Source organism: Euwallacea fornicatus, chromosome 15 (genome assembly GCF_040115645.1).
Source record: "Euwallacea fornicatus isolate EFF26 chromosome 15, ASM4011564v1, whole genome shotgun sequence".
In the NCBI taxonomy this organism is placed as follows: domain Eukaryota; kingdom Metazoa; phylum Arthropoda; class Insecta; order Coleoptera; family Curculionidae; genus Euwallacea; species Euwallacea fornicatus.
In genome coordinates, this window is record NC_089555.1 from 2,718,693 (window position 1) to 2,733,173 (window position 14,481).

The following is a 14,481-nucleotide window of genomic DNA, read 5'->3' on the forward strand; positions in this document are numbered from 1 at the left end:
GAAAGTTACCCCTTTCTGACTTCTAAATGTTTGAAAAACTGAACCAATGACGTTATCATAAGCAAATATTATGTAATGCGCGGTGACTTTCAGTATTAAAACTATGGGAATTAATTAAATTTTTATGGAAATAAGATATTTAGAAGAATTTCTCAAATTTTCCTCTATTTCGATCAGAACACAGTTCCAGTTTTGCCGGAAAAATATATTTATTTCTCGTAACATCTCCTCAGAGCATCGCGTACATTTGTCTATGGTGACGTCACTGGTGTGATTCATTGTATAACGTTCAATATGCCGTTAAAGTTATAAGATGTGAAATTAAGACACCCTGTATACATTGTCAACTATTTTACATACGGTTTGCAATTTGAATCTTTACGTGTGTCTAGCGTGTGTGGGGAAAATGTAATGTTCAAATAATAAATAAGAATAATTCAAAAAATAATAAAAACAGATATATGATATGCATATCTTCTACAGACTTGACTAATGGATCAACATTGATAATGTGAGTGTGTACGGGTTGAAAGACTATGATATGAACGTATGCCTTTGAGTTGGTTATTTTTTCCAATTCTGCCACTATCAGAGGCGTCACAATATACATGTATGTTAATGATTTCAGTGTTCTTCGTATAACTGTAAATACTTTTCGTGATATTAATTTTGTTTTTTTTTGTTTAGCTCGGAAATGAACACTTCTCGTTCTTAGTCTTTATCTGTCTTTGCTATGCCACCTTTTTTTTTTATTTCAGTTAAAAAATACAAAATTTTTCACATGGTCATATTTTATGTTGACCTTGAAATTATTTGAGGTATACAATTCGCATGAATGACGCACATCCAAAGATCTAAACTACAAACTATATGTATGAATGACTGTTATTCTCAGTCAATTTGAACTGAGAATAGTGTGCAATTCCACGCCTAATTGTGTGTGAGACCTTATTCCCAAAGGGAATAATAAAAAGGAAAGCAGATTTTGCATAATAATGTCGGATGATACGTTTGTTTACCTGCAATGTCACAAAACTTAATTTATCTACGCCACTGACCGGATTTCGAGCCACTGCAATTGTCTTGGCGAACATGAAAATTGCAGCTTCGTCACGGTTTTCAGCTTGGTCCAGAAATGTTTGGTACGATTCGTCATTATTTCACGACGTCATCGCGTGCGTCATGGCGTTCCTCGGCCATCTTGGCTAAAAATGCCTAAATATTTCCCGACGTTTAGAAACGATACATAAAAGGTATTTATTGGGGAAATTAACCATATAGGTATAGGCAAATGCTATATTGTTTTAAAGGAAAATTAATTGTCTGTCAGCGAATTCGCAATATACAATATATAATATAAAAAGGTGTAGCTGTTAGCAGCTTCAAAACTTAATCGTTTTCGAGATATTTATATAATGTACAATACGTACAACACAGATATATTTCAATTTTAACTAATTTTAATGAAGAAATTGATAGAAACTTTGATAATCTACTACTCTGTCACTGGCAAATCGGTATTCAGTTTAAAAACGGTGATCATATAAACAAAACAAGCACCTACTTACTTCGTGTGATTCCGCTAGCTCTCGGCTCTGTTCAAGAATATACGTACATTCACGATGCATTAAACTAGTAAATAAGTCGAAAACGGTCAAGTTTTGATGCTATTAACAAGTATACCTTTTTATCTATCAAAAAAACTCTGTTTAACATTTTAGATAAAAAATGTAACAGAATAATATATTTTTTAATAGGTTCACTGGAGTTGCATGGATAAAAGTTAGAGCCCTTTTAACTAGCCGAAACAGTTTCAACTAGTGTTCAATTTAGCTACAATAAAACTGAAAACACTATCTCGTTTGCAACGTTCGAAAACCTTTGGATACCAAGTTTCGGTACTATAGGTCAGAAGATTGTGAAGATATGAAATAAAACCAAAAATAAACTTTAAACTTTAACACCCCGTGTATTTATTAATATTAGCTTTCGGAATGCAACGATTGCGCTGCATCTTAATACGTTGATGGCGAGAATCTGTCGTTGCTTTTTGTACCATTACTTTTGGGACACCCTGTATAGGGTTGAGGCAAGTTTAATATCTAACCCCAAAAGTTTTGTTTATGATGAGGAGACCCTGACTCCATTCATCGTCATAAAAATACGAAAAACTCTTTGTTATCCTAGTCAATTTATGCTAAAGGTCCTTTGGCCAGTTTTTTGCTACAATTATTTTGACGCTAACTTAGCACCTATGGTCCTAACCAGCAGGCGGGTGACTTTTTGTAGCCTCTTCAATTTTAGCTCACATTAGCTCTCACCCTGTATATAAGTTTTCAGGAATGATCTAAAATCCGACAGAAACCTATTTTATACTTGAAATTTACAGTGCACTTTTTAAATGCAGCCTGATGACGTTTTGATATGACGACCCCGACAGGCGCTGTAAACGCCTGTCCTCAGTCAGATCTGACGAACTCTTTATCATCTCAATCAATTTATGACAAAAGTGCTTTGGCAAGTCTTCTGCTGTGATTATTTCACTTCGAGCTATGCAACCATGCCCGAACCGGCTGCCTCGTCGTCTGCCATAATGATGCTGTCGGCAGTATCGCCGGCATTGAAAAATAGAAGGAAGTACCGAGTAAACACGCACATAGTAGGCCACGTCGCATCACCTTGTCCAGCGCGTGTCTGGGTCAGCAGGAGTACTGCGATGCGACCGTACCCCACCCCCTGCGGCCGGTCCTGCTGACCGAGTGCCGCCGCGACTTCTTCTTTCCTAAAGCAGGTGGATCTCCATTCTTAAATCGTTTCTCATCAACCAAACAAGAAGAAAACTAACATCTACCGGTGGTTGTCTGCAGGTACCACTTGTGGTTGCTCAAGTAGGACGAACGTTTCGGGTACTTACCGGGCGGAAAAAGTTGCGGTTGGCGCCATCGCACGATTTTTTTTTGGAAATATTGTCGTTTTGTGTGTTTTGTTTTTTTTTTTTTGAGAGGGAACTGTGTTTTTCCCAGTTGGAACCAGATCGATTTCTTTGAGTGTAAGTTGTTATTTATATACCTTTTAAAATGTTTCTTCATCGTGTATTGTGTTTTACAATTATTTTTTTCGGTTTTTAAAGTGAAAAATTTCGAAATTTGTGCTGCTTTTCCGTTCAGTGTTATTTTTCACTATGTGAGCACCGATATCTCGGAAATTCCAGGAGTATTTGTATAAAAACCTAATGCAAATTCATCGTCTTAATGAGTTCCTTAAGCCTGTACCAACCGCGTCATGATATTTATTTCAGCTTCTGAGATGCGGCGTCACTTTAGTGCCAATTTTCTTGATTTTTTAAATGGTAAGTTTTCGTTGCTACATCTCGAATCGTTGGGCGCATTCAGAGAAAAACAGCGCTGCAGCGGTTTATTGCCGCGGTCGTGTTTAAAATAAAATGGAAACAAAACATGCACAAAGACTCTTCCTGAGTTTTAAGATTTTTGCCATTTAACTCGGTTATAGATTAGTGAAATCGGTAACGTTACACTGTGCTTTTAACACGACATAACAAAATTGCTTATATAGGTTTTACTTTCTAAATCACGACTTTATCGATTTTTTCTATTGGTTGATGGATTGAAACCGTCACAATAACTCGTTATATTCACGATTCTTGAAGACAGAAAACGTTTTCTTGGCATGGAATCTACGAACACATTCAAGTTTGTTCAAATCCAAGTCGGTTGAAATATTGTTTGAACATTGTAACACTTTACCAAAATACACCCCGTAGACTTGCTACGCCACTGATTTTGATCAAACATGATTACGGAGAGCTCTTGGCTTTAGGTAATTGTCCAATTGGTAAAATACCGCAGAAATGTTTGAGCAAGTCGAACAAGTCAAATTGAATTTGTCTGGAGATTTTTGAATTTGACCGTCAATTTCAATAATGACAGAATGAAAGGCAATGTGACGTAAGTGACAGTGGCAATTAACACTGCTCACATATAAAAGGAAATTGAGTGGAGATATACTGGATTATTTTGTGCCCAAAAATCGCTTTTGAAATATTATAAAATTCTTTTAATATAATTCGTAAATGTTTAATTGAATTGCCTGCATGCCTAGTACTAGATCATTTCTCACGTCAACCACTGTTATGGCGAATTCGCAACCAAAAAATGCGCAATTTTTTTTTCACGATTTTTCCAGACCCCTGATTGGTTCTTTGCCGACTGGGTAGGGCGAGAGTCTCCCGGGCACTTTTCCCCTGCCATATGCGGTCTTGTGATGGCCGAAAGTATTGTAGGGAACAGTTGCCCAAGGCACGTGTCCACCAAACTATCTTGGGTTTCCCGGAACTTATTCCACGGCTTTCTCGGCCACCTGATTTAACACCCCTCAATTTTTATTTGCGAGACTTCGTGAAAACTATGGCGAGCATCAATGAAATGCGTATGATGTCGAAGGTGGTTGTAACCGTGCTGAAGATTCTATCAGCTAATCACAAGCCTTCAAATGCCCTGTATAAGCCACTTATATTAGGGGACGAAATCATCCTTATAGGTCTTGAGACTTCTGGCAACGTTGCCTGCAACTAAATTTTTATAAATCAACTCAATTTCTCCACTTCCCTAAAGTCGTTTTTCTGATAAAGCTAACAGGAGCTTGAAAAACTAGGCTTCATGCCCAATGTCTCTTAAATCTGGTCAATTTTCATGCAAGTCAGTAGTCACATCTTCTGAATTGTCTAAGAATATCTTGATTTTCACACAATTTCTCCAGTCGTGCATAATGTATCTCTACTGGTAACCTCGACAAAGCCCGCCCATGAAATCCCATTAGTCTTCTTCAGTGCTAATAACACCTGAACGAAGAAGAAGAATAAATCTCCGAAAGAAGATTACGCAAGTGTCATCGTGGCCCACTGACATAATTCCGCCTTAAGTAAGTTTGGGTTCGGCTTCTCTTGATTATCTTTATTCATAAATCCATTATTCATCTATGTGAGAGAACTTTGTTTTTTCCAATGCTTGTTTGTACTTGTTATTAGCGCAAATCGGCTTCAGTGCATATGCCACACGATGGGAAACCGGAAACTTTAAATATGCCAATGGCGGCAATAAATCCATCGAACTAGAAATTATTAATTTTATTGGTTGTGGAAGTGCTTATATTTGACAATCGTTAGTAGATTTATTATGTAGAGAAGTCTTTGCATAACCCAGTAAGCTCATTTTTCTATTGTGAAACGAGAAAGTTCCAATTTGAAGTTAAAGTTTGCCTGCAATGGTAACTTCTCCAGTCACACAAGTCCGGTATTTCCGATGCTAATTACCCCATAATGATTATAGAATGACGGTCAACCGTCTGAGCTATACCTATACTCAGTCGGTCAGCAGGTCATTACTTTGTTGTATTTAAAACCATCTTCTCGAGTTATTAAAATCATTCGGCCCATTAAGCGGTTTTCAGGCGTGTGCAATTCCAAGGTGTGTATTTCCATTCAACCGAAAGTTCGGGCTCTTCCATGGAATTATGGCAAATAACTGTTGAATCAATTTCATGCCTCGTTGATCTCAGGCACCACTTGTTTGGGCGAAGAAGCGGGTAAAGAGGCGGAAAATGGTGGAGGAAATGAGGAACGGAGGAGGAGGAACGTTGAGTGGTGAAACGGCTGATCATTGAACGATGAGCAAATTACCACTAAATAAGCATCGATTTTCCCACAAGCTGTCTCATCATCATTCTTGATGGGTTTGGATCTTTTTTTCTAATTATGTTAATCAAACGCGGAATCAGCTGGACAGTCCGGTCTTAGTTGGTCACGGCTGAGACCAGTCGATCGCCGCGTCGTAACCCAATTTTAATCCCTTCTATCAGATTGGAACCGCTCGATGACTCACCAAGATAAATGCGGAATGGAAACGATGGATTTTTTCAGTTGAGGCTCCACTAGCCAAATGGCTCAATCCAAAATCTCGGTCACGCAAACGCGTTATTATCACCCCATACATCCAAAATGTTCATAAATTGCTCGAGATTTAATACCTGGCATTAAAAGCAAATTACATTAGGCCTTATTATTTATCGTATTGTGGCGTGAGAAGCCCCACTTAATTAGCGCCTCTAAATAATTCGCTAATGTGTTAATCTCGAAACTTAATGACTTTAAAAGTAGCACAATTTTCGGTTGTTTATAAACGTTTTAATTCTCCAGCGTTGTATCGAGATTTATTTATTACTCATCATTAATACAATTTGTCGACTGCGGTAGTACTATAATACGTACCGTGGGTTGAGCGTAATTTATGGTCAATGGAGCATTGAACAGTTCAATTACGGTGAAGAAACTCCATACAACCCACGCCTAAACCCCACAGATTCTTTAACAGAGTAACCTCCATTTTATTGATGTTAATCATCTATTGTGCACGCAGTCGAGATAATCAGCTTTGAATAATGTCGGGCAATTTGTAAATGAGTGTCGGGAATCTTGAAAATTTAATTGTATCTTGTCGCAGATTTATTATGTTCTGTATATGACTCTCTGTGCTGAGCTTATAGCACGAAGTAAATTTGTGTATTGAATAAGACAGATAATTATTCATTTAAGATCATGAGAGGAATGTTGTAGTGAAGTCTGAGGTTGTTGTCCCACTAGTGTCCTGATCTGGGGTTGTGCAGAACTCTAGCAATACAGCTAGATTCCGCTAATAGCGCGTGTATTACTGGTTGCCTGGGTTAGAAGCTTTGCGCAATTCCGCGGCGTTGCCCGTTTTTCTTCTGATTCCTTTCATGCCTCAAAGAGGTCTCGGTAATAAAGAAGAGCATCTGAGAGATGTAGATCACTGAAAGCATTGCCAGGCGCGTAAATGAGAAACTTTTATTACTTTAGTTAAGATTCTATTGGCAGTAGAGCTTCAACTCAAGTGGTACAATTGAGAATTGCCGTGCTGGAGGTTAAACACCTAATTGCTGAGTGTGAATGTTATATTGAGGAGCATGTGGCTTTGAACGGTGAATCCTGGAACGTGCATATCACTGTTTATAGCCTTTTAGCGATTTTGATGCACATCTTCTCTATATCATTCCCTTAAGGGATATTTTATACTGTTTTGTACCCTTGTACTGGTAATCCTTCTTTAGATCGAACTGTGACAGAGGGAATCCGAACACAAGTTGCAGAATGACTCCCTAAAATAATGGGTTTCTCATTTACTTGGCTGTTGATGTCTCCATGAGAGCCAAATGCATATAGTACAAATGACGTAACTGTTTATTCACATCACAAAATTGAACGATTGAGGGTCGCTTGACGCAAAGTGACAAGTCATATAAAGTTAATATGCTAAAAAAGGATAATGAAATATTTGAATGTCTAAGCACAACACTATTTTGTTACATATTCGCCGCTTAATTCGTTGACGTTTTCCAGTTCACCTGACAGCTAAGATGCTGAAAACGTAAATTTTTGTTGTTTTTAGTGTTTTAAATTCTTGTTTTCTTTGTTCATCAACTTTTGCAGTAAAATTTTGTTCTTTTGAGAGCTAAAATAGTGCTCCCATTTACTTATTATCGATGTTGTTATTGTTATTATAATGCTCAAATTTTTAAACAATCGGTGTAAGGAGGTCCCTTGTCAACTATTTTGAAAGGGAATTGGAACATAATGGACCCTTACTACCATTGAATTCAGTTAGGGAGGTAAGCTGATTTTAATATTTCGGAATTAAAGTACTGATAGCGTTGTACCAATACCTAAGAGATTTCTGCAAAATATTAATTTTGAAAAATGTGGCATCAATGCTGATGTGAACCCTGTAACGTGAATAAAAAGTTGGGTGATTCGTACAATATATCCTTCCCTTAACAGAGGAAAGCGGAATACACGTTTTGGGATCACTTCCCAAAACAATAAGTTTCTCATTTATTTGGCTGTTGGTTTTTCCATGATAGCCAAATGCATAGACGAGTCTCTTCAGTCCCCGAATTTTTGGCGTTTTTTATTTTATTTTTTAGTTTTTTGTATTGTGCTTCCCTTTGTTGCAGGAGGTCTAGCGTTTATCTCCATTCGGATTTTTAGTTTTGTTCAGATTCGGGCCTTGATTAAAGGATCAAATTCTCTTTCTGTCGTCATTCTGGCAACAAAGTAAGATGGAAATAAGTTGCCCCCGTTCACAATTTTTTTCCACAAGAAAATTTATACGATTTTCCTAATTTGTCTGCCGTGAGTACGCGCGTTACGGTATGTTTTTTCTATCGTTAACGGTACCTCCAGTTAAGATCAGGTCTTATCAGTGTCACTATACTTCTTTTAAGTATGTTGAAGTACCATTGACTACAAAAATCCTGTTCTTCTCTATCAATTGATTCAGCGAAATGCCTTTTAAACGAGTCGCACTATGTCTGTGTTACACACTTTTATATCCGTCCAATCGTTACACAAACCTGTATACCAACTACCAATGGGAAAGCATATAACGATTATTATTTAACAAATGTACTAAGAAAAGACAAATAGTGCGGTCCATATTACCTATTTATGGTTCATTTAAATTAATTAGGATTTAATGAAGTGGAATTTGCGGTTGTGAATGTTTCACAAGAAGATAGTTAATGAGAGTTATTAATGGTGGCCGTGCCTGGAGAAATAACCATCAATCGTTTAATTAGAAGAACTCTTTTGGGAAGCTTTATTGGTGCCACATTGGTAATTGACATGACATATTCTTTTATAGTGAAAATATTTTTTTCACTGAAAGATTTGTACAGAGCATGTCATCAAACTAACATTCCTCTTTACAAATTTTCTTAGCTTAAAATAAAAACAAAGAGCTTGCATAATACAGTAGCACACCTCGAACCCTCTAACAATGAAATCATATTGAAAAACTGGAAGGGAAATTATGATTTTTTCTTGCCTGCAAATTCTGTACCTTACACCATTAAATTTTCACTAGTGCATAATATATCAGTGGATGTCTTAATCGTTTAGTAATATCTGAGTATGAAAAAATTCGGAAAAAGATGTTGTTATTATCGTGTAGTCATTTTCTCACGAACAGTTGTTCACAGCCACTGAACCATCATAGATAATTTTTGAATTTTAGTTTTTAATATGACTTCCTTACCCTCAATATAATGGCTACTGCAGCGCCTTAATTTTCTTAAAATGATCCTATATCTCGGGAACTAAAGGACATAGAGCAACCAGTCCAGTGTAGGCGTATAGCGAGGCGATTAACTCGAGATTTTTCTCACCCAATTTCTTCTCGAATTCTCGAGATATCGGAGCCTAAAATTAGAAATTATGTAGCCCCCCCCCTCTTCCTCCACCTTTAACTTTCCCTTTTTCAAACTAATTCGAGAAACTTTTCGCTTAAAAATCTCTTCAGATTCTCGCGGCTTACTAATTATTCGATACAAGTCCATGATAATTTCGCAAAGCCACAGGCACCCATATGGCTCAGCCAGACAGCAGCAACTTCGCTGATTCATCACATGACAAACCTACTTCTTTTCTTCAGAACCATATCATTATTCCACTTTTATTGCCTTGTTTACTCTCTCTTCTCGCTTACCACTTGTTAGATACCTCAGTTGTCTACATTATATTTAATAACCCACTAATTGCGAACTTGCTCTGTCTTTGCAGAAGACGTGATCCTGCTGAACCCACCGACAGAAGATGCGACTCTACATCCTCTTGATCCTGGGCCTGCTGTCCGAAGGGGTAAGTGTCTTACCACATTCCAGCACCTGAGGTAAGCGCCTAAGCAAAATCGCAATAGGATATTTGAAATTCTAATCTAATGGTTGACCGTATAAGATTGGAACCACGCCCTGATCGGTGACAGAGTGAGTGGCACAAAAATTAAGATTCCATTGGCGAAGACACAAAAAAAACTTCAGATGAAAAAAAAATGTCATGTACTGTGACACTATTTTATGCTCGCCGTTGGGTGGAATTGTTTTTAATTAGACAGAGGCGGTACTGGCTTACACTAATAAGTCCAAGTTCGAGCCAAAAAACCAGTTGGTCAACTACGTCCGCACTGTTGCCTGGTCTAGAGGATTTTGCAGTCCGTCGTAAAGCTCCTGAGACACCATCTGATACAAATTCTCCAATAAAATTGACTATGTTGCACTCAGTCATTGCTACGCCCCTGAAATGGAGTGCATGTACTTAGTCTGGGTTAATAGAATTCGTCGCCGAAAAAAGCAGAAAAATTAATCTTCGGTTTAGATGTGACATCTTTACCAGTCCTACATTGGCGGTAAATCTTATTGGGTCCATTGGTTTGCATAATTCATCTGATTTTCAATTAGACCTCCACTGAAGACGGAGTGTGACCATTATGTAATTTTGCGCAAATTGGGGAATTTTGCTAAGCTAGCGTTAATTGGAAATTATTTCCAAATTAGATGTTTGCTTTAGAACCTTTTCGTTGCCCTAATGAAGCCAACACCGAACTCCACAAAACGGCACTAATTAGGCCACGCAATTTAACACTCGGTATTGTATGTTTACTCGAATGGTCCGAGATCAGCATAAGAGATGGTACTAATTGCATAGAACCTCTCCTAATATGGATCTGTTAATGGCATTATTTAGGCGGTGATCTACAGTAATGACCGTAAATGCATAATTTATTGAAGATTTGGAGGATTTATCTAATAAAGAGATTCATTCAAGCTGGTAGTTTCCAGGACAATTACAAATATGTAAGTACAGTGCAGCATCAGACAACTTTTACTCTTTATCATTTTAGTTCGCATGCAACAACGAAATTTTCCACTTTTATTATTGCCGTAATGGCCAGTAAACCGGTGAATTAAAGTAGTCACGTGCGAATCAATGCGTCATTAAATAGCTTATATAAAACTGGGCTACTTAATACGAAAATGATCGACGAATGCGCAAAACATTTCATAAAATCCCCTAGAGCTGCATCACATCTCTCGACTTTGCCTCAGCACTCATCTGAAGGTAATTAAATGCCGGGATCGATCTAGAGACCCATCACTAGTGTCGGCATGATGGGCAAAGCAAATGTATGTTTGGGTCACTTGTCGCCCAAAGCTCTTGGTCATAAAACCGTTATAGTCCGGGCCTGCCTCAGGTGAATTGCCGCCCATATGCTTAATGTAATTTGCGAGTGTAAATTATCACACATCACAATTGCAGCTGAGCACTGTAGCTGAGGAAGTTGAGGTGGTGGAGGCGGTCGCCAGCGATGACAACGAGGACCATGCAAATAAGATCGACAAGGATTCTAATAACGACCAATTGACCATGGAATCTGCAGACCAGAAAGAGCAACCGCCGAAGAAGCTGGCTTACAGTGGTCCTTCTAGAAATAACAACCCTATTAACTTGCCCCCACCACCTCCACCAAGAGGTATGAGTATTGAGAACTAGACGTTTATTTACTATGAGGGTTTTTTTGCAGGAAATGGGGGACAATACTACAACAACCACAAGCCCTTCAAAAACAAACCCACCTATGATAATAAGAACTCGTATAATGGTCCTCCTCCTCCTCCTCCTCCACCCAAACAAGCTATGGATAAGTATGACAAGTACGGGCCTCCGGCGGCTGACCTTTGGCCAGCTCCAGTGCCTGACATGCCAAAAATCGTTTCTCTTGATGTGAAATGCGAGAAAAACCTTATGAAAGTTTACGTAGGATTCGACAAACCATTCTATGGGATTGTCTTCAGCAAAGGTCATTATAGTAATGTCCATTGCGTTCATTTACCAGCAGGACTAGGACGTACTTCCACACATTTTGAGATTGGAATTCATGCTTGTGGTACTTCTGGAAACACTGAAAATGGGTTGTATGGTTATGGAGCTGAAAGTGGCAGTGGGACTTATTTTGAGAATATCATTGTTATCCAGGCAAGGTTAATTTTACAATTTATGTCAAAATGCAATCTACGAAGGGAAACCAGTTTCGATCTTTTGCCTTGAATTAGTGGCTAAAAACCCTGAAATCATCTTGACAAATGAATTCCGCGGTAAATTGATTCAAGGTTCCAAAATTTCAAAATTACAATTTCTTTCTGTTTCGACTTTTACCAGTTTATTAATAAAAATCTCAAAACACCATAAATGGCAACATCGCGCTTGTCAATTGTTTTCATCTACGATGCTCACTAGTTATGACAGCCATATATAAGTCTGCAATCTGTCCTGACGTCATTCTATTGCCAAGCAATCCTTAACGCGATGTTGCCACTGTGAAAGAATTTTACTGATGTATGCCCATTCTAACTTCAGTACGATCCTCAAGTTCAAGAAGTGTGGGACCAGGCTCGAAAGCTTAGATGCACGTGGCATGACCAATACGAAAAGTCGGTTACTTTCAGACCGTTTCCTGTAGACATGCTAGATGTCGTAAGGACTGACTTCGCAGGTGATAATGTAGGATGTTGGATGCAAATTCAAGTTGGGAAAGGTATTTTGGCGGCAAAATTGTTACTGCAGCAGGAATTTATTCATCAACTTGCAGGCCCATGGGCTTCAGAAGTCTCAGGTTTAGTAAAAATCGGCCAAACCATGACGATGGTTCTGGCAATCAAGGACGACGATAATAAATTTGATATGCTGGTGCGTAACTGCATGGCTCATGATGGTAAAAGGGCGCCTATTCAGCTGGTAGATCAAAAGGGCTGTGTCACGAGACCCAAGCTTGTGTCAAGGTACATTATGAATTAAATACATTTTTTTAACAGCTTGCGGTAAAATGGCTTTGCGCCAGGAAAATTAATGTTGCGTGTTCCAGTCAACTTAACTTTTTGTGTATTGAATTAAATTTTGAATTATAGGTTTACCAAAATCAAGAACTTCGGAGCTAGTGCCTCAGTACTGTCGTATGCGCATTTCCAAGCATTTAAATTCCCAGATTCAATGGAAGTGCACTTCCAATGTACTATCCAGATTTGCAGGTATCAATGTCCGGACCAGTGCTCTGATGGGAATAACCATAATGGGTATGTTGAAAATGGAATTTTACTATTTATTTCATGTTTTTTGTATTTACCAATTGGTAAAAAAATGTTAAATTTTGTTGACACTATGGTGTTTGGTTCGTATCAGTTATTTTTTTTTTACTTTTCAGCTATCAAAGCACCCTGCTTGACCTGTCTCACGGCCCCGATAGTCAATATGGCCCACCCCCTGCCATACCTCTCGACCACTACATCCATTCAGGTCATCCCCGTGACGAAAGAAGGGCACGGAGATCTTTGGGAAGTGATCCTGAAACCGACGAAGTTGGGGTAAACCGAATAATCCGGGTGGTCAGCACTGGGGACCTCACGTTCTCTTTGGACGAGAATGGTACCACAACAGCCCCTACGATGATATTCCCGGGTACCAGCGAGCAGGTGGCGCCTACTAACGGCTTGATCTGCATGACAACTCCAGGATTCGCGGCAACGTTAATCGTATTGCTAGCCATTTTGCTGACTTCGTGCTTGCTGTCAGCTTTTTTGTGCTTCAAACTGAAGCCTTTTACACATAAGAAAATTGTGGGATGGGTGGGGTTTCCCACCACCCAAAAAGTTGCCGGTAAAACTGTGGCTACCTCGAAAAGTTGTTTTTATTCGTGATTGGGTGCGTTGCCTTGGTGGATGGTGCAAACCAAGTATTTTTAGACCCAAAAATTAGCCATAATACATTGCCTTTTTATTAAGTCGAAATTTTAAGTGACTTCAAATATGACATCAAGTTGTTAGGGGCAAGCAAACATATAGATTTATGCGTTTGCACTGTCCATTGCTGACAAACGTTTTAAGCAAATAAATAGCATCTAGGCTTTATTTAGGAAATGTATTGGTGAGTCTAACGGTGCAGCTTTGCTAACGTTCCTAAAAATCAGCTTTAACTGCAGCATTTGATTTATGGCCGGCATTAGCAAAGCAGTATCACCAGGCTAAGTAAACTTAAACGGTATTATGTGATAACGCATATAAAAAGTACTTCCATTTTTACTGGAACTTAGGCTATTACGAGTATAATACGTTAGTTTTTAAGTTACCTCATATTAAAATCAAATTGTCAATAGTGTTCGGTAAAACAGCCGAGTGTAGCTTTAATATTCTCAGTAGGAATATACACGGTGTCCTCAGCAAAATGTCTTTACGTTGCGTTTTGAGATTTCTGCAAAATAACGATGTTGAGCCATTTTCTTCTTTAACAGGGGCATCCTGTATGTACATTGTGTAAATAATGTTGGTTCTAGAGGTGGTGGGTATTTATTCAACTTGATGTAAGCTGTTTCATTTAAATATATCTATCGATTTACTGACGAGTACCTGTCTAACTTAAACGAGCTTTACTGCCTCTTTTCTATTTGGTTTTTAGTGTATTTGAAATTTGGTTTACAACAATAAAATAAGGTAAATAAAACACCAAAGTCGTCTCATTTTTCCCATGTTATATACACGTTATATTAAAATAACTTAGATAGCCTCTCA

The 14,481-nt window shown here is 38.3% G+C and overlaps 1 protein-coding gene across 1 annotated transcript; it reads left to right on the top strand.

Annotated features, from left to right (window-relative positions):
• Nucleotides 1–2,793: 2,793 nt before the first annotated feature.
• On the top strand, nt 2,794–14,421 carry dy (dusky). The gene is made up of 8 exons (XM_066290554.1): nt 2,794–3,049; nt 9,650–9,727; nt 11,183–11,396; nt 11,448–11,899; nt 12,281–12,458; nt 12,513–12,702; nt 12,829–12,993; nt 13,122–14,421. Exons 2-8 carry the CDS (start codon nt 9,683–9,685, stop codon nt 13,612–13,614), a joined length of 1,737 nt encoding a protein of 578 aa, XP_066146651.1. The 5' UTR covers nt 2,794–3,049; nt 9,650–9,682; the 3' UTR covers nt 13,615–14,421.
• The last annotated feature ends 60 nt before the right edge of the window (nt 14,422–14,481 follow it).

What these genes read in the sequence shown, in the direction of transcription:
- dy (XM_066290554.1), top strand. Translation starts at nt 9,683, where the DNA reads ATGCGACTCTACATCCTCTTGATCCTGGGCCTGCTGTCCGAAGGG. An exon ending in AGAATATCATTGTTATCCAG is followed by an intron (nt 11,900 to 12,280) that starts GCAAGGTTAATT and finishes TTCTAACTTCAG; the next exon opens with TACGATCCTCAAGTTCAAGA. An exon ending in AGACCCAAGCTTGTGTCAAG is followed by an intron (nt 12,703 to 12,828) that starts GTACATTATGAA and finishes TTTGAATTATAG; the next exon opens with GTTTACCAAAATCAAGAACT.